The sequence below is a fragment of the Mustelus asterias genome, chromosome 8, assembly GCF_964213995.1.
Source record: "Mustelus asterias chromosome 8, sMusAst1.hap1.1, whole genome shotgun sequence".
Classification (NCBI taxonomy): domain Eukaryota; kingdom Metazoa; phylum Chordata; class Chondrichthyes; order Carcharhiniformes; family Triakidae; genus Mustelus; species Mustelus asterias.
Window position 1 is genome coordinate 18260636 of NC_135808.1, and position 25431 is coordinate 18286066.

The 25431-nt window shown below is 53.8% G+C and overlaps 1 protein-coding gene across 3 annotated transcripts in view; it reads right to left on the reverse strand.

Moving 5' to 3' along the window:
• The window catches only part of gtf2h4 (general transcription factor IIH, polypeptide 4), a 79283-nt gene extending 57057 nt beyond the window's left edge, over positions 1 to 22226 (reverse strand). Inside the window, exons 1-3 of one of the 3 annotated variants that reach the window (XM_078217487.1) lie at positions 22104 to 22226; positions 6951 to 7187; positions 4238 to 4342 (exon numbers count right to left, since the gene is read on the reverse strand). In XM_078217487.1, the coding sequence (XP_078073613.1) occupies positions 4238 to 4342; positions 6951 to 7063 (218 nt within the window). In that variant the 5' untranslated portion in view covers positions 7064 to 7187; positions 22104 to 22226. Of the gene's footprint in view, positions 1 to 4237; positions 4343 to 6950; positions 7188 to 22084 lie in introns of all 3 variants that reach the window. The other 2 variants (XM_078217486.1, XM_078217488.1) reach the window with 2 other exon arrangements.
• Between the last annotated feature and the right edge of the window lie 3205 nt (positions 22227 to 25431).

Here is a 25431-nt window from a genome sequence, read left to right on the forward strand (position 1 = left end):
CAGACAGAGGGAGAGTCAGACAGAGGGAGAGTCAGACAGAGGGAGAGTCAGACAGAGGGAGAGTCAGACAGAGAGAGAGTCAGACAGAGAGAGAGTCAGACAGAGAGAGAGTCAGACAGAGAGAGAGTCAGACAGAGAGAGAGTCAGACAGAGAGAGAGTCAGACAGAGAGAGAGTCAGACAGAGAGAGAGTCAGACAGAGAGAGAGTCAGACAGAGAGAGAGTCAGACAGAAAGAGTCAGACAGAAAGAGTCAGACAGAAAGAGGGTGGGAGAGGGAGGGAGAGAGACAGAGAGAGGGAGAGAGGCAGAGAGAGGGAGAGAGGCAGAGAGAGGGAGAGAGACAGAGAGAGGGAGAGAGACAGAGAGAGGGAGAGAGACAGAGAGAGGGAGAGAGACAGAGAGAGGGAGAGAGACAGAGAGAGGGAGAGAGACAGAGAGAGGGAGAGAGACAGAGAGAGGGAGAGAGACAGAGAGAGGGAGAGAGACAGAGAGAGGGAGAGAGACAGAGAGAGGGAGAGAGACAGAGAGAGGGAGAGAGACAGAGAGAGGGAGAGAGACAGAGAGAGGGAGAGAGACAGAGAGAGGGAGAGAGACAGAGAGAGGGAGAATTCCCCGAGTTGGTGAACGGCGTTTTGTAACCTCCACAAATCTCTATTCCCAGAACACTGCAGCGGCAAAGATTTTAACAATACACGCGATTGGGGGGTCCCCCACCTCCCACCGCACCGGCCACTCCAGACAACAGGCAGCCCTATGCACTGTAAAATGCTAAAATGGGTGGGGTGTGTGTGTGTACGAGAGTGTGTGTACGTGAGTGTGTGTACGTGCGTGTGTGTACGTGCGTGTGTGTACGTGCGTGTGTGTACGTGCGTGTGTGTACGTGCGTGTGTGTACGTGCGTGTGTGTACGTGCGTGTGTGTACGTGCGTGTGTGTACGTGCGTGTGTGTACGTGCGTGTGTGTACGTGCGTGTGTGTGTGTGTGCACATGCGTGTGTGTACGTGCGTGTGTACGTGCGTGTGTACGTGCGTGTGTACGTGCGTGTGTACGTGCGTGTGTACGTGCGTGTGAACGTGCGTGTGTACGTGCGTGTGTACGTGCGTGTGTACGTGCGTGTGAACGTGCGTGTGAACGTGCATGTGAACGTGCGTGTGAACGTGCGTGTGAGCGTGCGTGTGAACGTGCGTGTGAACGTGCGTGTGAACGTGCGTGTGAGCGTGCGTGTGAGCGTGCGTGTACGTGCGTGCGTGTACGTGCGTGCGTGCGTGTGTGTACGTGCGTGTGTGTACGTGCGTGTGTACGTGCGTGTGTGTACGTGCGTGTGTGTACGTGCGTATGTGTACGTGCGTGTGTGTACGTGCGTGTGTACGTGCGTGTGTGTACGTGCGTGTGTGTACGTGCGTGTGTGTACGTGCGTGTGTGTACGTGCGTGTGTGTACGTGCGTGTGTGTACGTGCGTGTGTGTACGTGCGTGTGTACGTGCGTGTGTGTACGTGCGTGTGTGTACGTGCGTGTGTGTACGTGCGTGTGTGTACGTGCGTGTGTGTACGTGCGTGTGTGTACGTGCGTGTGTGTGTGTGTACTTCGGTGTGTGTTAAATTGATGGGGGAGGGGCAGGTTGAGCAAACAGCATGGCCGCCCCGCGCTTGCCGACTGCCCTGCACCACTAGCAGGAAGAGGATCACTCTGCCCCGCTCTCAGCAGCACGAGGTAGCCCATGTCACCCGCTCACACAGCACATGGTGTCACACAGCCTCCAGTATATCGCTCCCCTGGCCTGGTGTGGGTGACCCGCACCTTCTGTCTCACCCACACTCTGCCACCGACTTCCACACCCCAGCAAATCAAAAATCCTCTCAAAAGGGCCGAGACTTCCCCAACTTTTTTCAGCTGGTCAGCTGGGACAGTGGGTCAGACACTGTCCTTTCCCCCTCTGGGACTGGGTGGGACAGTGGGTCAGGCACTGTCCTTTCCCCCCTCTGGGACTGGGTGGGACAGTGGGTCAGACACTGTCCTTTCCCCCTCTGGGACTGGGTGGGACAGTGGGTCAGACACTGTCCTTTCCCCCTCTGGGACTGGGTGGGACAGTGGGTCAGACACTGTCCTTTCCCCCTCTGGGACTGGGTGGGACAGTGGGTCAGACACTGTCCTTTCCCCCTCTGGGACTGGGTAGGACAGTGGGTCAGGCACTGTCCTTTCCCCCTCTGGGACTGGGTGGGGTTTTGGGTCAGACACTGTCCTTTCCCCCTCTGGGACTGGGTGGGACAGTGGGTCAGACACTGCCCTTTTCCCCTCTGGGACTGGGTGGGACAGTGGGTCAGACACTGCCCTTTTCCCCTCTGGGACTGGGTGGGACAGTGGGTCAGGCACTGTCCTTTCCCCAGTCTGGGACTGCGTGGGACAGTGGGTCAGACACTGTCCTTTCCCCCTCTGGGACTGGGTGGGACAGTGGGTCAGACACTGTCCTTTCTCCCTCTGGGACTGGGTGGGACAGTGGGTCAGACACTGTCCTTTCCCCCTCTGGGACTGGGTGGGACAGTGGGTCAGACACTGTCCTTTCCCCCTCTGGGACTGGGTGGGACAGTGGGTCAGACACTGTCCTTTCCCCCTCTGGGACTGGGTGGGACAGTGGGTCAGACACTGTCCTTTCTCCCTCTGGGACTGGGTGGGACAGTGGGTCAGGCACTGCCCTTTCCCCCTCTGGGACTGGGTGGGACAGTGGGTCAGACACTGTCCTTTGCCCCCTCTGGGACTGGGTGGGACAGTGGGTCAGACACTGTCCTTTCCCCCTCTGGGACTGGGTGGGACAGTGGGTCAGACACTGTCCTTTCCCCCTCTGGGACTGGGTGGGACAGTGGGTCAGACACTGTCCTTTCCCCCTCTGGGACTGGGTGGGACAGTTGGGCGTGCGCGAGAAGCTGGCACGCACGTGCGACTGTGAGGGCAAATGTGTATATGTGTGAGCGCGCGAGCCTGTGTGCATATGTGTGCCGAGTGTGTGCAAGCGAGAATGAGTGTGTACACAAGCAAGTGTGAGCCTGAACAAGGGCAACTAGGGATGGGCAATAAATGCTGGCCAGCCAGCGACACCCATGGCCCACGAATGAATAAAAAAAATGATTATAAATTGATTTAAAAGTTAAGCGAAGGGAGATGAGGGTCTTTTGAGAAATGTAAGTGAGGAAACACAGTCAGGATATGGATTTTGGCTGGTGTGATGGACTGGAGATAGTTGCTGGCTGTGTCCTGTTACGGATCTTGTTTACATGTCTGCTGCTCCTGACGGCACTGCCGAGTGCAACCTGTAACCCAATCCCAGCGATGGAGGCATCACTGCTGTTTCTCACCTTGTGGTTCAGGTTACTCACTGCGTACCAGCCTCTGGCCAAAATACCTGGAGCGCGTCACACACAAAGATTTCCAACTAATTATCATGGTAACGGGAAATAATTTCTGCTACCACATGGCTTGTTAGGTCATTTCAGAGAGCAATGAAATGTCAACCACATTGCTGTGGCTCTGGAGTCACATGTCGGCCAGACCGGGTGAAGACAGCAGATTTCCTTCCCTAAAGGAAATTAGTGACCCAGATGGGGTTTTTATTTGTTTTTGGGATGCGAGCAGCGTGGGTTAGGCCCGCAGTTGCTCCCAATCCCTAATTCCCCCCTCCGGGATGATTGGAACGACTAACACTCTCACGCATGGCCGGGTCTGCCCGGGTTATTTCCCTCGCGAGTGGACACGCATGCGAAAAATCACACCAGGAAAGTGGGCTTGTCCGTCGCGTTGCCGCTCGCGGGATCTTGCTGTGCTCAAATCTGACCCTCCCCTGCACGGCAGCGCTTCAAACTGGTGCTTGGCTGTGAAGGGGCCTCGGGACGCCCGGAGGTCACGGGGGTGGGGGCGCTGGGGAAATGCCGGCTGCTTCTTTCTAACAAGGAGGATGGTTTTGTCGAAGCCACACCCAGCACCCGGTCGGTGCTTGTCCCACTCCGAGGGTCACGGCAGGCCCGGGCACAACCTCCACCTCGATGCCATGGGATTGGCACCCCGACCGCATCAGGTTAAAATACCACCCCCCCCTCCACCCCAACCACCCCAGGGTGTCGGCTCATTGCAACTCACTGTGGGTCTGGTTGCTGCCTGGAGGAATGCTCAAACAGATTTTTATAATTTAAAACAAGAGGGTGTTTTAACAAGTGGAATGGAGGGCGGAATGGGCGCAGCAGTACTGTACCGTTGGTTATCTTTCTTCACCCAGAAGGCGACGGCCGCCTGGGGCAAGGGTTGGTCCACGAACAGCAGCCTCATGACGTAGTTCTGAGCCAGCGCCGGCAGCTCCCTGGGGGAAAGAGGCAGGAACGGATTAGCGGCAGGGGGAAGAGCGCGAGCGTTATTCTGCGCCAACGCTCGGACACAGGGAGCGCAAAGCAGGCGGTCTCGTATCGATCACCTGTCACAGGCCGGGCCCCTCGGCACCCAATACTGGGCGAGCGGTAGGTACACTGAGGGGGCAACGCCCGATTTGCGTCCTTCTGCCCCAAGTCTGATTTCACCCACCCACCCACCCCATCCCTCCCTCCGTCCCCGTACTCTCTAGAGCAGTCCCATATTGCAGCAATTCTTTCGTAATAAACCCAACTTGGCTGCTGGCTGTCACCCAGTGACTTCGGAAAGAAAGACCCTGCATTTACATCATAGAAATCATAGAAACCCTACAGTGCAGAAAGAGGCCATTCGGCCCATCGAGTCTACACCAACCACAATCCCACCCAGGCCCTACCCCCATATCCCTACATATTTACCCACTAATCCCTCTAACCACACACATCTCAGGACACTAAGGGGCAATTTTAGCATAGCCAATCAACCTAACCCGCACATCTTTGGACTGTGGGAGGAAACCGGAGCACCCGGAGGAAACCCACGCAGACACGAGGAGAATGTGCAAACTCCACACAGACAGTGACCCGAGCCGGGAATCGAACCCAGGTCCCTGGAGCTGCAAAGCAGCAGTGCTAACCACTGTGCTACCGTGTCGCCCATATCGTGCTGTACATAACCATCGCAGGGCTTGTGGCGCGGTGGGTTAGCATCCCTGTCTCTGAGCCAGAAGCTGCGGGTTCGAGTCCCACCCTGGGGCTCGATGGCCGAGGAAGGTGCTTCGATAACGGGGTCAAATGGGTTGAGAAACAACCTGTAAATCCAATGGCAGGCAGTAAACATAGAAAGCAGGAATAGGCCGTTTGGCCCATCAAACCTGTTCTGCCACTTGCTACAATCATGGCTGATCCGCTATCTCAATGTCATACTCCCACATTATCCCCTTTACAGTTTGGAAAACTATTTCCTTCTTAAATATAATCACTGATTTGACCTCCCTGGCCTTCTGTGGTAGAGAATTCCACAGGTTCACACCCTCTGACTGAAGAAATTTCTCCTCTTCTCAGTCCCAAATGGTCTCCCCCGTCTCCTGAGACTGTGAGCCCTGGTTCTAGATTCCCCAACCAGGGAAAACACCCTCCCTGCATCCTGTCTCTCCAGCCCTGTTTAGAATGTTATGCTTCTCAGTGAGATCCCCACTAATTCTTCTAAATTCCAGTGAATACAGGGCCCAGTCGACCCAATCTCCCCTCATTCGACAATCCTGCCATCCCAGGTATCAGTCTGGTGAACATTCTTTCTGGTTCTATCACAGCTTGTTACGGCTCCTGCTCTGCCCAAGACCGCAAGAAACTACAAAACGTTGTGAATGTAGCCCAATCCATCACTCAAACCAGCCTCCCATCCACTGACTCTGTCTACATTTCCCACTGCCTCGGAAAAGCAGCCAGCATAATCAAGGACCCCACGCACCCCGGACATTCTCTCTTCCACCTTCTTCCATCGGGAAAAAGATACAAAAGTCTGAATTCACGGACCAACCGACTCAAGAACAGCTTCTTCCCTGCTGCTGTCAGACTTTTGAATGGACCTACTTGCATTAAGTTAATCTTTCTCTGCACCCCAGCTATAACTGTAACATTCTGCACTCTCTCGTTTCCTTCTCTATGAACAGTATGCTTTGTCTGTATAGCGTGCAAGAAACAATACTTTTCACTGTATGTTAATACATGTGACAATAATAAAGCTATTCAAAAATTCGCTGCACTCCCTCTGTGGCAAGTATATCCTTTCTTAGATACGGAGACTAAAATGGCCGACAATACTCCAGGCGTGGCCTCTACACAGCTGCAGTGAGACAGCCTTCCTCTCGTACTCGAGTCCTCCGGCAAATGGTCTTACCACTGCCACGTTGTCTTGGCTTGAAGCGGGCAACCCGATCCGCGTCATGGGTAAACACACCGTCACGTCACCCAGGTGTGGTACCAAGCTGTGCAGCACAGGGAGATAGAATCATAGAAACTCTACAGTGCAGAAGGAGGCCATTCGGCCCATCGAGTCTGCACCGACCACAATCCCACCCAGGCCCCATTCCCGCAACCTCACATATTTACCCCGCTAATCCCTCTAGCCTATGCATCCCGGGACACTAAGGGGCAATTTAGCATGACCAATTAACCCAAATGACACATCTTTCGGACTGTGGGGGAAACCGGAGCACCCGGAGGAAACCCACGCAGACACGGGGAGAATGTGCAGACTCCACACAGACAGTGACCCGAGGCTGGGAATTGAACCCGGGTCCCTGTGAGGCAGCAGTGCTAACCACTGTGCCACCGTGTCGCCCCCTCCCCAGTTTAATCCCAGGCCGAAAGCGGAGGGAGTTATCATTTGACTCAGCCGCCCTGGATCGGGAAGGGGAGAAGATGTGATTTTACCCGTGTTTCCTCCATGCTAAACACGCTGTGCCCCTGTCCCGCCGCTGCCTGGTGGTAAAAACACTGTTAAACCGAACAGAGTGCTCACCCTCCCCAACGCTGGAGGTCGGGGAATCTCCGAGGCCTTACCTGAAGACAGCCAGGCATGTTGCCGGGTGGTTGTACAGCTTGTCCAGGATGGCGGGACTCAGGCTCCTCATGTACTCATGGAGATTCTTACACTTCAGCTTCTCCCGCTGCATGGTCTGTTTCTGGGATGGCCTGGTCTGGTCTGGGACGGTCTGGTCTAGTCTGGGACGGTCTGGTCTAGTCTGGGACGGTCTGGTCTGGGACGGCCTGCTGTAGGGGCGCTGACTCTCAGGGAGGCTGGTGGAAGGAAAGGAAACAGAACAGGTTAGCGAATGAACCGGAGTCGCAGCTCACAGACAGGGAGCAAGGTTCATCTGGCAGGCACACACCTTGCCTGCAAGTGCCCACCACACCCCAGCCACCCCACCATAACCCACCCCCCCCACCACAACCCACCGCCCCCACCATAACCCACCCCCCCACCACAACCCACCCCCCCACCATAACCCACCCCCCCCACCACACCCCAGCCACCCCACCATAACCCAGCCCTCCGCCCCCCCCCCTCCCCCCACACACCACAACCCAGCCCCCTCCACCACAGCCCCCCCACCATAACCCAGCCCCCCCACCACACCGCTGGAATCACTGCCCTCGATAAACCAAACCAAAGCTTCATTACCCTGGGGGACTCGAGACGTATGGAGTGGCTGAGGCAAATAGATCATAGAATCCCTACAGTGCAGAAGGAGGCCATTCGGCCCATCGAGTCTGCACTGACCACAATCCCACCCTGGCCCTATCCCCATAACCTCACATATTTACTCTGCTAATCCCCCTGACATTAAGGGGCAATTTAGCATGGCCAAAGATGTGTGGGTTAGGTTGATTGGCCATGCTAAAAAAGAAAATTGCCCCTTATTGTCCTGGGATGCATAGATTAGAGGGATTAGTGGGTAAAATATGTAGGGATATGGGGGTAGGGCCTGGGTGGGATTGTGGTCGGTGCAGACTCGATGGGCCAAATGGCCTCTTTCTGTACTGTAGGGTTTCTATGATTTCTATGAATGCACCTAACTCGCACATCTTCGGACTGTGGGAGGAAACCCACGCAGACACGGGGAGAATGTGCAAACTCCACACAGACAGTGACCCGAGGCTGGGAATTGAACCCGGGTCCCTGGCGCTGTGAGGCAGCAGTGCTAACCACTGTGCCGCCCTTTTTCTTGATGTGGGTGGTGTAGTGGGAATGTCACTGAACTGGTAATCCAGAGGGTTCAGGATAATGCTTTGGCGACAGGGGTTCAAACCCCAAATTCTGGCCCTGTCGATGATGCCGTGAATAAAGAAACAGCACAGGGTCATCAAATCCCTACATTCCAGAAATAGGCACTGACTACAATCCCACCCGGACCCTATCCCCAAAACCCCACCTATTTACCCTGCTAATTTCCCCTGACACTGAGGGGCACTGACTACAATCCACCCGACCTCCAGATGTGTTTAAGGGGAAGCTGGATAAGGAAATGAGAAAGGAAGAGGAGGAAGTTCTGACAGGGGGAGATGAAGGGGGGAAAGTAACAAAAGGCCAAATGCAAATTTGATGCAAATCCGTGCAAGGGCTGAGAAATAAATTCTCTTTTAGAAAGAGGAAGGGATTGTGGGGAAGGGGGAAACGGTGGCCAGGCAGGGGAAAGGAGATCTCTGGGGAGCTGCCTGACCTCAAAATAAAAGTTTAAAGTTTATTTATTCGTGTCACAAGTAGGTTTACATTAACACTGCAATGGAGCTACTGTGAAAATCCCCTAGTTGCCACACTCCGGTGCCTGTTCGGGTACACTGAGGGAGAATTTAGCATGGCCCAATACACCTAACCGGCACGTCTCTCGGACTGTGGGAGGAAACCGGGGCATCCGGAGAAAACCCACGCAGACACGGGGAGAACGTGCAGACTCCGCACAGTGACCCAAACCGGGAATTGAACCCGGGATCCCTGGCGCTGTGAAGCAGCAGTGCTAACCACTGTGAGGGGATACGAGGGGGTTATACACAGGGATAATGCCTCCACTTGTGAGTGAGATCAGAACATTGGAGTTATCATTAAAAATCACGTGAGGAATTCCAGAGAAATGACTTCACTGGGAAGAATGAGGAGGATGTGGAAGTGGTGATCACAGGGTGTGTTGCAGACGAATAACTTGGATGCCTTGATGGGGAAGCTGCACGAGAGACGCACGAGAGAGAAGCGATGGGAGGAGAGGTTGATGGAGCGCGATGAAGGGCGTGGGGTGGGGGGGAAGGAGGCTTGTGTGGACAATGAGGGCCCTCCTGGGCCTCGCTGGGATCCGAATAGCTGCTTCTCGGAGCTAAAATCAGATGAATATAGAATACATAGAATCCTACAGTACAGAAGGAGGCCATTCGACCCATCGAGTCTGCACCGACCACAATCCCACCCAAACCCCATCCCCATGACCCCATACCCGAGCTAGTCCCCCTGACACTGAGGATCAATTTAGCGTGGCCAATCCACCTAACCCGCACATCTTTGGACTGAGAGAGGAAACTGGAGCACCCGGAGGAAACCCACACAGACAGGGACCCGAGGCCGGAATTGAACCCGGGTCCCGGGCGTTGTGCGGCAGCAATGCTAACCACTGTGCCACCCACATGAGCGGTGATCTGATTGAACGGTGGAGGAGCTGGATGCAGAGGACATGAACGATCTCCTCCTTCTCCGACATCACATTCCCCCGGGAGAATGGCCCTCGGGAAACAGCTCAGATTGTTGAGGTTACGGTGCAGAGACAGGGGTGCTGTATGCACAGCAAGATCCCACAGTGAGCTGTGCTCTGCAGTGCTGTTGATGTTGGATCAGATACAGGGTAATGTACCCAGGCTACGCTATGGCCGGAGGGCCTGTAGGACAGGGTTAAAGCCACACGCCCTCTGACTCAGAGCTGGAACAGCTCAGACAAGCCCACAGCAGCTGCAGCAGCCTCACCGAACAATCATCAGCCGCTGCATTCCTGGGAGGCTGGAAGCCTCATCCAACACCTCACACTGTCACAGAGCTCAGTATCGGATAGACACAAATCATCAGCTTCAACTGCAGCATCCACTCCAATCAGCATCTCCCCATGGCACTGAACAGGAACTGAACCCCAGTGTTACAGTGACAGACCTGTACCCACCAGCACAGTACCCCAGTGTTACACAGTGACAGGCCCGTACCCACCAGCACTGTGCCCCAGTGTTATACAGTGACAGACCCGTACCCACCAGCACTGTGCCCCAGTGTTATACAGTGACAGACCCGTACCCACCAGCACTGTACCTCAGTGTTATACAGTGACAGACCCGTACCCACCAGCACTGTATCCCAGTGTTATACAGTGACAGACACATACCAACAGCACTGTACCCCAGTGTTATACAGTGACAGACCCATACCCACCAGCACTGTACCCCAGTGTTATACAGTGACAGACCCATACCCACCAGCACTGTACCCCAGTGTAGTACAGTGACAGGCCTGTACCCACCAGCACTGTACCCCAGTGTTATACAGTGACAGACCCATACCCACCAGCACTGTACCCCAGTGTTATACAGTGACAGACCCGTACCCACCAGAACAGTACCCCAGTGTTATACAGTGACAGACCAGTACCAGCACTGTACCCCAGTGTTATACAGTGACAGACCTGTACCCACCAGCACTGTACCCCAGTGTTATACAGTGACAGACCCGTACCCACCAGCACTGTACCCCAGTGTTATACAGTGACAGACCTGTACCCACCAGCACTGTACCCCAGTGTTATACAGTGACAGACCCGTACCCACGAGCACTGTACCCCAGTGTTATACAGTGACAGACCTGTACCCACCAGCACTGTACCCCAGTGTTATACAGTGACAGACCCATACCCATCAGCACTGTACCCCAGTGTTATACAGTGACAGACCCGTACCCACGAGCACTGTACCCCAGTGTTATACAGTGAAAGACCCATACGCACCAGCACTGTACCCCAGTGTTATACAGTGACAGGCCCATACCCACCAGCACTGTACCCCAGTGTTATACAGTGACAGACCCGTACCCACGAGCACTGTACCCCAGTGTTATACAGTGACAGACCCATACCCACCAGCACTGTACCCCAGTGTTATACAGTGACAGGCCCATACCCACCAGCACTGTACCCCAGTGTTATACAGTGACAGACCCGTACCCACCAGCACTGTACCCCAGTGTTATACAGTGAGAGACCCCTACCCACGAGCACTGTACCCCAGTGTTATACAGTGACAGACCCGTATCCACCAGCACTGTACCCCAGTGTTATACAGTGACAGACCTGTACCCACCAGCACTGTACCCCAGTGTTATACAGTGACAGACCCGTACCCACGAGCACTGTACCCCAGTGTTATACAGTGACAGGCCCATACCCACCAGCACTGTATCCCAGTGTTATACAGTGACAGGCCCTTACCCACCAGCACTGTACCCCAGTGTTATACAGTGACAGACCCGTACCCACGAACACTGTACCCCAGTGTTATACAGTGACAGACCCGTACCCACCAGCACTGTACCCCAGTGTTATACAGTGACAGACCCATCCCCACCAGCACTGTACCCCAGTGTTATACAGTGACAGACCCGTACCCACCAGCACTGTACCCCAGTGTTATACAGTGACAGACCCGTACCCACCAGCACTGTACCCCAGTGTTATAGTGACAGACCCATCCCCACCAGCACTGTACCCCAGTGTTATACAGTGACAAACCGTACCCACCAGCACTGTACCCCAGTGTTATACAGTGACAGACCCGTACCCATCAGCACTGTACCCCAGGGTTATACAGTGACAGACCGTACCCACCAGCACTGTACCCCAGTGTTATACAGTGACAGACCCGTACCCACCAGCACTGTACCCCAGTGTTATACAGTGACAGACCCGTACCCACCAGCACTGTACCCCAGTGTTATACAGTGACAAACCTGCACCCAACAGCACTGTCCCCCAGTGTTATACAGTGACAGACCCGTACCCACGAGCACTGTACCCCAGTGTTATACAGTGACAGACCCGTACCCACGAGCACTGTACCCCAGTGTTATACAGTGACAGACCTGTACCCACCAGCACTGTACCCCAGTGTTATACAGTGACAGACCCATACCCACCAGCACTGTACCCCAGTGTTATACAGTGACAGGCCCATACCCACCAGCACTGTACCCCAGTGTTATACAGTGACAGACCCGTACCCACCAGCACTGTACCCCAGTGTTATACAGTGAGAGACCCCTACCCACGAGCACTGTACCCCAGTGTTATACAGTGACAGACCCGTACCCACCAGCACTGTACCCCAGTGTTATACAGTGACAGACCTGTACCCACCAGCACTGTACCCCAGTGTTATACAGTGACAGACCCGTACCCACGAGCACTGTACCCCAGTGTTATACAGTGACAGGCCCATACCCACCAGCACTGTATCCCAGTGTTATACAGTGACAGGCCCTTACCCACCAGCACTGTACCCGTGTTATACAGTGACAGACCCGTACCCACGAACACTGTACCCCAGTGTTATACAGTGACAGACCCGTACCCACCAGCACTGTACCCCAGTGTTATACAGTGACAGACCCATCCCCACCAGCACTGTACCCCAGTGTTATACAGTGACAGACCCGTACCCACCAGCACTGTACCCCAGTGTTATACAGTGACAGACCCGTACCCACCAGCACTGTACCCCAGTGTTATAGTGACAGACCCATCCCCACCAGCACTGTACCCCAGTGTTATACAGTGACAAACCGTACCCACCAGCACTGTACCCCAGTGTTATACAGTGACAGACCCGTACCCATCAGCACTGTACCCCAGGGTTATACAGTGACAGACCGTACCCACCAGCACTGTACCCCAGTGTTATACAGTGACAGACCCGTACCCACCAGCACTGTACCCCAGTGTTATACAGTGACAGACCCGTACCCACCAGCACTGTACCCCAGTGTTATACAGTGACAAACCTGCACCCAACAGCACTGTCCCCCAGTGTTATACAGTGACAGACCCGTACCCACGAGCACTGTACCCCAGTGTTATACAGTGACAGACCCGTACCCACCAGCACTGTACCCCAGTGTTATACAGTGACAGACCTGTACCCACCAGCACTGTACCCCAGTGTTATACAGTGACAGACCCGTACCCACGAGCACTGTACCCCAGTGTTATACAGTGACAGACCCATACCCACCAGCACTGTACCCCAGTGTTATACAGTGACAGACCCATACAGCACCAGCACTGTACCCCAGTGTTATACAGTGACAGACCTGTACCCACCAGCACTGTACCCCAGTGTTATACAGTGACAGACGCATACCCACCAGCACTGTACCCCAGTGTTATACAGTGACAGACCTGTACCAACCAGCACTGTACCCCAGTGTTATACAGTGACAGACCCGTACCCACCAGCACTGTACCCCAGTGTTATACAGTGACAGACCCGTACCCTCCAGCACTGTACCCCGGTGTTATACAGTGACAGACGCATACCCACCAGCACTGTACCCCAGTGTTATACAGTGACAGACCCGTACCCACCAGCACTGTACCCCAGTGTTATACAGTGACAGACCCATACCCACCAGCACTGTACCCCAGTGTTATACAGTGACAGACCCGTACCCACCAGCACTGTACCCCAGTGTTATACAGTGACAGACCCGTATCCACCAGCACTGTCCCCCAGTGTTATACAGTGACAGACCCGCACCCTCCAGCACTGTACCCCAGTGTTATACAGTGACAGACCCGCACCCTCCAGCACTGTACCCCAGTGTTATACAGTGACAGACCCGTACCCACCAGCACTGTACCCCAGTGTTCTACAGTGACAGACCCGTACCCACCAGCACTGTACCCCAGTGTAGTACAGTGACAGACCCGTACCCACCAGCACTGTACCCCAGTGTTATACACTGACAGCCCCATACCCACCAGCACTGTACTCCAGTGTTATACAGTGACAGACCCGTGTCCTCCAGCACTGTACCCCAGTGTTATACAGTGACAGACCGTACCCACCAGCACTGTACCCCAGTGTTATACAGTGACAGACCCGTGCCCTCCAGCACTGTACCCCAGTGTTATACAGTGACAGACCTGTACGCACCAGCACTGTACCCCAGTGTTATACAGTGACAGACCCATACCCACCAGCACTGTACCCCAGTGTTATACAGTGACAGACCCGTGCCCTCCAGCACTGTATCCCAGTGTTATACAGTGACAGACCCGTACCCACCAGCACTGTACCCCAGTGTTATACAGTGACAGACCCGTGCCCTCCAGCACTGTACCCCAGTGTTATACAGTGACAGACCCGTACCCACCAGCACTGTACCCCAGTGTTATACAGTGACAGACCCGTGCCCTCCAGCACTGTACCCCAGTGTTATACAGTGACAGACCCGTGCCCTCCAGCACTGTACCCCAGTGTTATACAGTGACAGACCCGTGCCCTCCAGCACTGTACCCCAGTGTTATACAGTGACAGACCCGTGCCCTCCAGCACTGTACCCCAGTGTTATACAGTGACAGACCCGTACCCACCAGCACTGTACCCCAGTGTTATACAGTGACAGACCCGTACCCACCAGCACTGTACCCCAGTGTTATACAGTGACAGACCCGTGCCCTCCAGCACTGTACCCCAGTGTTATACAGTGACAGACCCGTACCCACCAGCACTGTACCGCAGACAGTGACAAATTTGTACCCGTTGCTATGGTACCTGATACACCTCCCAACACAGAATAGTCTGCTGCGAATCAGCATGGGCAGAATATATTCTTTTACTGCTGGTTATCTGCCATGTTGTGCACACACAGACACGCAGACAGACACACACACACACACACACACAGACACGCAGACAGACACACACACACACACACAGACACACACACACAGACACGCAGACAGACACACACACACACACACAGACACACACACACACACACAGACACACACACACACACACACACACACAGACACGCAGACAGACACGCAGACACACACACACAGACACACACACAGACACACACACACACACACACACAGACACGCAGACAGACACACACACACACACACAGACACACACACACACACACAGACACACACACACACACACACACAGACACGCAGACAGACACGCAGACACACACACACAGACACACACACAGACACACACACAGACACACACACACACAGACACGCAGACAGACACGCACACACACACACACAGACACACACACACAGACACACACACACAGACACACGCACACACACACACAGACACACACACACACACAGACACACACACACACACACACACAGACACACGCACAATCTTCGCAGCCCGTGCCTGCAGCTTGCTGACAGCAGTGCCAGTGAAACAGGCTGCAGTCTCACAGGGTTCATCCGCTTCTCCTTTCAATGGCCCCCATGAGGAAGTCTCTTTAATCCCGTCCCTACTTCAATCCCTGGCAATGCCTGAATGAAATAATCCCCCATTCAAAGAGACGCAACTGCCTGAAGATGATAAAGGCCCGCAGTGACTCGCTGCCGCGCAGCTCCCTCTCTCTCTTTCCCCGGTGACACCGTGCCTTCCTCAGTTTGTCAATACACACAAAGCTGCCACTGCTCTCCCATTCACTCCACCAGCTCTCTGCCCAACAACCTCCACCAGCTCCCTGCCCAACAACCTCCACCAGCTCCCTGCCCAACAACCTCCACCAGCTCCCTGCCCAACAACCTCCACCAGCTCTCTGCCCAACAACCTCCACCAGCTCCCTGCCCAACAACCTCCACCAGCTCCCTGCCCAACAACCTCCACCAGCTCTCTGCCCAACAACCTCCACCAGCTCCCTGCCCAACAACCTCCACCAGCTCCCTGCCCAACAACCTCCACCAGCTCCCTGCCCAACAACCTCCACCAGCTCCCTGCCCAACAACCTCCACCAGCTCCCTGCCCAACAACCTCCACCAGCTCCCTGCCCAACAACCTCCACCAGCTCTCTGCTCAACAACCTCCACCAGCTCTCTGCCCAACAACCTCCACCAGCTCCCTGCCCAACAACCTCCACCAGCTCTCCCATTCACTCCACCAGCTCCCTGCCCAACAACCTCCACCAGCTCTCCCATTCACTCCACCAGCTCCCTGCCCAACAACCTCCACCAGCTCTCTGCCCAACAACCTCCACCAGCTCCCTGCCCAACAACCTCCACCAGCTCTCTGCCCAACAACCTCCACCAGCTCTCTGCTCAACAACCTCCACCAGCTCTCTGCCCAACAACCTCCACCAGCTCTCTGCCCAACAACCTCCACCAGCTCTCTGCTCAACAACCTCCACCAGCTCTCTGCCCAACAACCTCCACCAGCTCTCTGCTCAACAACCTCCACCAGCTCTCTGCCCAACAACCTCCACCAGCTCTCTGCCCAACAACCTCCACCAGCTCCCTGCTCAACAACCTCCACCAGCTCCCTGCTCAACAACCTCCACCAGCTCTCTGCCCAACAACCTCCACCAGCTCCCTGCCCAACAACCTCCACCAGCTCCCTGCCCAACAACCTCCACCAGCTCCCTGCTCAACAACCTCCACCAGCTCTCTGCTCAACAACCTCCACCAGCTCCCTGCCCAACAACCTCCACCAGCTCCCTGCCCAACAACCTCCACCAGCTCCCTGCTCAACAACCTCCACCAGCTCTCTGCTCAACAACCTCCACCAGCTCTCTGCCCAACAACCTCCACCAGCTCCCTGCTCAACAACCTCCACCAGCTCTCTGCCCAACAACCTCCACCAGCTCCCTGCTCAACAACCTCCACCAGCTCTCTGCTCAACAACCTCCACCAGCTCCCTGCTCAACAACCTCCACCAGCTCTCTGCCCAACAACCTCCACCAGCTCTCTGCTCAACAACCTCCACCAGCTCCCTGCTCAACAACCTCCACCAGCTCCCTGCCCAACAACCTCCACCAGCTCTCTGCTCAACAACCTCCACCAGCTCCCTGCCCAACAACCTCCACCAGCTCTCTGCCCAACAACCTCCACCAGCTCTCTGCCCAACAACCTCCACCAGCTCTCTGCTCAACAACCTCCACCAGCTCCCTGCCCAACAACCTCCACCAGCTCCCTGCCCAACAACCTCCACCAGCTCCCTGCCCAACAACCTCCACCAGCTCCCTGCCCAACAACCTCCACCAGCTCCCTGCCCAACAACCTCCACCAGCTCCCTGCCCAACAACCTCCACCAGCTCCCTGCCCAACAACCTCCACCAGCTCCCTGCCCAACAACCTCCACCAGCTCCCTGCCCAACAACCTCCACCAGCTCCCTGCCCAACAACCTCCACCAGCTCTCTGCCCAACAACCTCCACCAGCTCCCTGCCCAACAACCTCCACCAGCTCCCTGCTCAACAACCTCCACCAGCTCCCTGCCCAACAACCTCCACCAGCTCCCTACCCAACAACCTCCACCAGCTCCCTGCCCAACAACCTCCACCAGCTCTCTGCTCAACAACCTCCACCAGCTCTCTGCTCAACAACCTCCACCAGCTCTCTGCTCAACAACCTCCACCAGCTCCCTGCTCAACAACCTCCACCAGCTCTCTGCCCAACAACCTCCACCAGCTCTCTGCCCAACAACCTCCACCAGCTCCCTGCTCAACAACCTCCACCAGCTCTCTGCCCAACAACCTCCACCAGCTCTCTGCCCAACAACCTCCACCAGCTCTCTGCTCAACAACCTCCACCAGCTCCCTGCCCAACAACCTCCACCAGCTCTCTGCCCAACAACCTCCACCAGCTCTCTGCTCAACAACCTCCACCAGCTCCCTGCCCAACAACCTCCACCAGCTCCCTGCCCAACAACCTCCACCAGCTCTCTGCCCAACAACCTCCACCAGCTCTCTGCTCAACAACCTCCACCAGCTCTCTGCCCAACAACCTCCACCAGCTCTCTGCCCAACAACCTCCACCAGCTCTCTGCTCAACAACCTCCACCAGCTCTCTGCTCAACAACCTCCACCAGCTCTCTGCTCAACAACCTCCACCAGCTCTCTGCTCAACAACCTCCACCAGCTCTCTGCCCAACAACCTCCACCAGCTCCCTGCTCAACAACCTCCACCAGCTCTCTGCCCAACAACCTCCACCAGCTCTCTGCCCAACAACCTCCACCAGCTCCCTGCTCAACAACCTCCACCAGCTCCCTGCCCAACAACCTCCACCAGCTCTCTGCCCAACAACCTCCACCAGCTCTCTGCCCAACAACCTCCACCAGCTCTCTGCTCAACAACCTCCACCAGCTCCCTGCCCAACAACCTCCACCAGCTCTCTGCTCAACAACCTCCACCAGCTCTCTGCCCAACAACCTCCACCAGCTCTCTGCTCAACAACCTCCACCAGCTCCCTGCTCAACAACCTCCACCAGCTCCCTGCTCAACAACCTCCACCAGCTCCCTGCTCAACAACCTCCACCAGCTCCCTGCCCAACAACCTCCACCAGCTCTCTGCCCAACAACCTCCACCAGCTCTCTGCCCAACAACCTCCACCAGCTCTCTGCCCAACAACCTCCACCAGCTCTCTGCCCAACAACCTCCACCAGCTCCCTGCTCAACAACCTCCACCAGCTCCCTGCCCAACAACCTCCACCAGCTCTCTGCTCAACAACCTCCACCAGCTCTCTGCCCAACAACCTCCACCAGCTCTCTGCTCAACAACCTCCACCAGCTCTCTGCCCAACAACCTCCACCAGCTCTCTGCTCAACAACCTCCACCAGCTCTCTGCCCAACAACCTCCACCAGCTCTCTGCTCAACAACCTCCACCAGCTCTCTGCCCAACAACCTCCACCAGCTCTCTGCTCAACAACATCCACCAGCTCCCTGCTCAACAACCTCCACCAGCTCTCTGCCCAACAACCTCCACCAGCTCTCTGCCCAACAACCTCCACCAGCTCTCTGCTCAACAACCTCCACCAGCTCTCTGCTCAACAACCTCCACCAGCTCTCTGCTCAACAACCTCCACCAGCTCTCTGCCCAACAACCTCCACCAGCTCTCTGCTCAACAACCTCCACCAGCTCTCTGCCCAACAACCTCCACCAGCTCTCTGCCCAACAACCTCCACCAGCTCTCTGCCCAACAACCTCCACCAGCTCTCTGCCCAACAACCTCCACCAGCTCTCTGCCCAACAACCTCCACCAGCTCTCTGCCCAACAACCTCCACCAGCTCTCTGCCCAACAACCTCCACCAGCTCTCTGCCCAACAACCTCCACCAGCTCTCTGCTCAACAACCTCCACCAGCTCTCTGCCCAACAACCTCCACCAGCTCTCTGCCCAACAACCTCCACCAGCTCTCTGCCCAACAACCTCCACCAGCTCTCTGCCCAACAACCTCCACCAGCTCTCTGCTCAACAACCTCCACCAGCTCCCTGCTCAACAACCTCCACCAGCTCTCTGCCCAACAACCTCCACCAGCTTTCTGCTCAACAACCTCCACCAGCTCTCTGCTCAACAACCTCCACCAGCTCTCTGCCCAACAACCTCCACCAGCTCTCTGCCCAACAACCTCCACCAGCTCTCTGCCCAACAACCTCCACCAGCTCTCTGCCCAACAACCTCCACCAGCTCTCTGCTCAACAACCTCCACCAGCTCTCTGCCCAACAACCTCCACCAGCTCTCCGCATTGCCAACACCTCAGCTGTCAAATCCCCACCCTATCCTTCAAACCCTTCTACCATCTCCCCCAAGCCCCCTGAACCCCACCATCTACTGCCCCCCAACTTCCTCCCACTCGAAACGTCAGCTCCTTTCTCTCCTGCCAGATGCTGCCGGACCTGCGGAGATTTTCCAGCATTTTCTCTTTTGGTTTCAGATTCCAGCATCCGCAGTAATTTGCCTTTAATTCCCTAACAGCACAGTGGGTGTACCTACACCTGTGTCCCCAGTGGTTCAAGATGGCAGCTCACCACCACCTTCTCAAGCTGCAATGAGGGATGGGCAATAAATATTGGTCTCGCCAGTGATACCCACGTCTTGTGAATGAATCTGAAAAACACAAGAACTTCTAAATCCAAAACCTGCAGCCACCTGAACTGGGCACGGAATCCGTGACTGTTGTGATGGTGTCAGAACTGGGTTGAGCATCTGGCCACTCTCTTCAGCAACGTTTCTGATTGGAAAGATTCATTTTTATATGAATTCGTTATCCTTGCACCAATAACTGGGGCTTCATCGAATCCCTACAGTGCAGAAGGAGGCCATTTGGCCCAAGTCAGCACTGACACTCTGACAGAGCATCTTAATTTCCCTAGTGACACTAAGGGGCAATTTAGTCTGGCCAATCCACCTAACCTGCAAACCTTTGGAGTGTGGGAGGAAACCAGAGCACCCGGAGTAAACCCACGCAGACACGGGGAGAACGGCACAATGGCACAGTGGTTAGCACTGCTGCTTCAAAGCGCGTGGGTCCCGGGTTCGATTCCCTGCTCGGGTCACTGTCTGTGTGGGGTTTGCACATTCTCCTTGTGTCTGCGTGGGTTTCCTCCGGGCGCTCCGGTTTCCTCCCACAGTCCAAAAGATGTACGCGTTAGGTTGATTGGCCATGCTAAATTGATCCTAGTTTCGGGGGACTAACACGGTAAATATGTGGGGTTAGGGTGGGATTGTGGTCGGTCCAGGATTGATGGGCCGAATGGCCTCCTTCTGTACTCTAGGGATTCTATGATTCCATTCTAGGATTCTATGAAGGTGCAAACTCCACACAGTCACCCAAAGCTGGAACTTAACCTGGGTCCCTGGCGCTGTGAGGCAGCAGTGCTAACCACTGGTGTACAATAAATTCAAATTAATAAATATCCATTAGCTTCTGGTAACAGCTTTAGTCAAATCCGGAGTTTCATTGCATTGATTCTTTTTCTTTATTCCTCTCTGGGATGTGGGTGCCGCTGGTTGAGTGATTTGCTCAAGCATTTCAGAAGGACAGTTAAGAGTCAACCACACAGCTGTAGGTGTGGAGGCCCTTCGCCTTCAACAGTCCTGAGCTGTGAGTGAGGCAGTGGGGCCATTGGCCCAGAGCTGTGCGCTTTCGTGGGTGCCAAGGCATGTCCACAAGCTGGTGGGCCTCCGCTCCACATCTGGGGGCTGAACCTCTTCCGGATTCCTCTGAAGTCATAGCCTGGGAGCTACGTGAAGGGGGCCTGGTTTCCCTACACTCCTAGCTGACGGGCATCCCATATCAACTGGGAGAGATTCACAAAATTGGCTCCCATGTGGAGGCCAAGTCATTGAGTGTATTTAACAGCAAGAAGTCTCACAACACCAGGTTAAAGTCCAACAGGTTTATTTGGAATCACAAACTTTCGGAACGCTGCTCCTTCATCAGGTCACCTGAGCTGTGCTCCGAAAGCTCGTGATTCCAAATAAACCTGTTGGACTTTAACCTGGTGTTGTGAGACTTCTTACTCTGCCCACCCTAGTCCAACACCGGCATCTCCACATCATCTGTATATTTGAGACAGAGATAGATAGGTTCTTGATTGGTAAGGGGATCAAAGGTTGTGAGGAAAAGGCGGGGGAATTGGGCTGAGACACATATCTGCCATGATTGAATGGTGAAGCAGACTCGATGGGCTGAATGGCCTAATCCTGCTCTAATATCTTACGGTCTTTCCCATGTCACGTGCTGGAAACGGGAAGCAAACCGGCACGCGGAAGGCGGAAAGCGCGCTCAGGCAGCCGGTGCCTGCCAGCCACTTCCCGTCAGCCTGTCGGACACATGGTCACCCTTCGATCGACAGCAGACCTGCTCACCATCGCACTTGTTGATGCAGGAGCTTGCTGCACGCAAACTGAGCACCGCGTCTCTGACGTTTCAACAGTGACTACCTGGGGATGGGGGGGGGGATTGAACCTGCTGAGGAGGAGAAAGGTGCTATATAAATGTAAGTGTTTCTTTCATTCCAAACAATCCCAGAAAAAGGTCACATTTACCCCCCTCTCCATAAAAAGATCCACAAATAATAAACAGTTAATGAACAATAACTAAAATAAAAAGGAAAGTGCTCCAAGTCACCTCCAATTCTCTGATTTACCTGAAGAGAGGCCCTTCCACTGCTGGGATATTAAACACTATTGGAGGGGGGAGACACTGCCAGAGCTGAGGGCTACATGAGGACCAGGCGCATGCGCGGCCAGCCGTGTCGCCTGCTGATGACATCACCGGCGTACCCCGATAGACCGGTTTCACATCGACGTCATTTGTCCGACGTCACGTCCGGTGCAACCTTCTGAAATTGTCCCCTTCTTCCTTGCCCTCAGATGCTGCTTTGTGACTTTACTCAGCCACATCATTTATTTATTTATTTATGCCTTAAACACATTATTTAGTTGTTCTTCTTATTATTGCCGTACCTACTCCGGATTGTAATGGAAAGAAAAGCAAAACAAAAGCAAAATACTTGAGGGATGTCTGGAATAAAAATTAGAAAGTGCTGGAAGAGCTCAGCCTGTCTGGCAGCCTCTCTATGGAGACAGAGAGAAAGAGAAACAGGGTTCAGCTCTGATGAAGAACCAAATATTTGACTCCAACAATCAACTCTGGTTTCTCCCTCCACAGAGGGTGCCAGACCGGCTGAGTTTCTTTTTTCATTTGTGGGGCATGCGCGTCACCGCCTGGGCCAGCATTTATTGCCCATCCCGAGTTGCCCTTGAACTGAGTAGCTTGCTAGGCCATTTCAGAGAGCAGTTGAGAGTCAACCGCATTGCTGTGGCTCTGGAGTCACATGTAGGTCAGACCAGGTAAGGACAGCAGATTTCCTTCCCTAAAGGGACATTAGTGAACCAGGTTGGTTTTGCCAACATTCGACAACGGTTTTCATGGTCATTAAAAGATTCTTAATTCCAGGTGATGAAAGAGCAGCACTCCGAAAGCTCGTGATTCCAAATAAACCTGTTGGACTTTAACTTGGTGTTGTGAGACTTCTTAATGTGCCTACCCCAATCCAACGTCGGCATCTCTACCTCATAATGAATGGCAGCGCAGGATTGAAGGATCAAATGCCCTACTCCTCTTATTTCCTATGTGTCTATGAATCACAGGACTGTTACGGTGTAGAAGAAGCCAATTTGGCACATCGTATTCTTTTTTAATATTCGTTCATGGGATGTGAGCGTCGCTGGCGAGCCAGCATTTATTGCCCATCTTGAGTTGCCTAAGGGCATTTAAGAGTCAACCACATCGCTGAGGCTCTGGAGTCACATGTAGGCCAGACCGGGTAAGGACAACAGGTAAATACGTGGGTTATGGGGATAGGGCCTGGGTTGGATTGTTGTCATTGTGGACTTGATGGGCCAAATGGCCTCCTTCTGCACTGTAGGGATTCTATAAAGGCTTGTCAAAGAAATATAGAATTAGAGCTGCAAATCTGGATGAATGAGTGGCGTGAACAAGATGTTGTGATCCTTCATTGTAAAAATATACTTTAATGATTCAAAATATTGATTGTGACAAAACAATGTTTGGAAAGCTGCAGTGATCCAGCCAATGCCTTTATTTAGCCACTTATTCAAATCCCGATGATTAAATTCAATTCGATTGTCTTACTGTGCAATAAAACTCTTAGAATTTTTTAAAAATTCCTTCCGGGGATCTGGGCATCGTTGACAACACCAGCATTTGTCGCCCACTCCAATTGCACTGGAAACTGAGAGGCTCAGCCATCTCAGAAGGCAATTAAGAATCAACCACATCATAGTGGACCTGGAGAAAATGCCCCGTGCCCGTAACCCCATCTATTTACCTGCTGTCCTTATCCAGACTGGCCTACATGTGACTCCAGGGCAACAGCAATGTGGTTGACTCTGAAATGCCCAGGCAACTAGGGACGGGCAATAAATGCTGACCAACCAGCGATGCCCACATCCCGGGCACGAATATTGAAAAATACGATTCGCCAAATGGCTTCCTTCTCCACCGTAATAGTCCTGTGGTTCATAGAGACAGAGGAAACAGGAGCAGGAGTAGGGCACTTAATCCGTCAATCCTGCTCTGCCATTCATTATGATCAGATGTCGACTGGGGTGGACACAGTAAAAAGTCTCACAACACCAGCTTAAAGTCCAACAGGTTTTTTTTGGTATCACAAGGTTTCAGAGCACTGCTCCTTCATCAGGTGAGTGATGAGGAGCAGCACCTGATGAAGGAGCAGCGCTCCAAAAGCTCGTGATTCCAAATAAACCTGTTGGACTTTATCCTGGTTGTGAGACTTCTTACTATTCATTATGATCATAGCTGATCCTCTATTTCAATATTGCACTCCAATGCTCTCTCCCAGGCCAGCAGATTTCCTTGCTTGAAAGACATTAGTGAACTAGGTGGTTACAATGGAATGAAGTTTTGTTGAGTCAGGACAGCTTGGAATAGCAGTAATTACATTTACAGTTATAGTGTGATGACACTAGTTTTTTTAAAGTTTATTTATTAATGTCACAAGTATTGTCAATCGGAACAGAGGAAATGAAATCCGGACTAGGTCATGTTTAAGTTTATTTATTAGTGTCACAAGTAGGCTTACATTAACACTGCAATGAAGTTACTGTGAAAATTCCCTAGTCGCCACACTCTGGCACCTGTTCAGGTACACTGAGGGAGAATTTAGCATGGCCAATACACCCAACCAGCACATCATTTGGATTGTGGGAGGAACACCTGGAGGAAATCAGGGAGAACGTGCAGACTTCACACAGACATGGACCCAAGTCGGGAATTGAATCTGGGTTCTTGGCGCTGTGAGGCAGCAGTGCTAACCACTGTGCCACCGTGTGGCACAATAGGACCCAATGAGGGGGAAAGAATGTTCCTCGAGCAAGCATATACGAAGCTGGGGTTGCCCAGAATGCACAGTCATGCAGAAAGCCTATGATGTGAGTAAGAGCACACATTCCTGTGTATATCTGTATAGTGTGGAATGCATTTTGTCAACATTCCTGCTGCCACCTTAGAAGCTATGAATAAATCCTGCATTTTGAGGTATGAGGAGTGTTTGAGGAGCGTTTGAGGACTCTGGGTCTGTACTCGATGGAGCTTAGAAGGATAGGGGGGAATCTCATTGAAACTTCCAGAATACTGAAAGGGCTGGATAGAGTGAACGTGGGGAAGATGTTTCCATTCGTAGGAGAGACTAGGATCCAAGGGCACAGCCTCAGAGGAAAGGGACGACCCTTTAGAACCGAGATTAGGAGGAATTTGTTCAGCCAGAGGGTGGTGAATCTGTGGAATTCATTGCTGCAGAAGGCTGTGGAGGCCGGGTCATTGAGTGCACTTAAGACAGAGATAGATCGGTCCTTGATTGGTAAGGGGATCAAAGGTTACGGGGAAAAGGCGGGAGAATGGGGTTGAAAAACTTATCAGCCATGATTGAA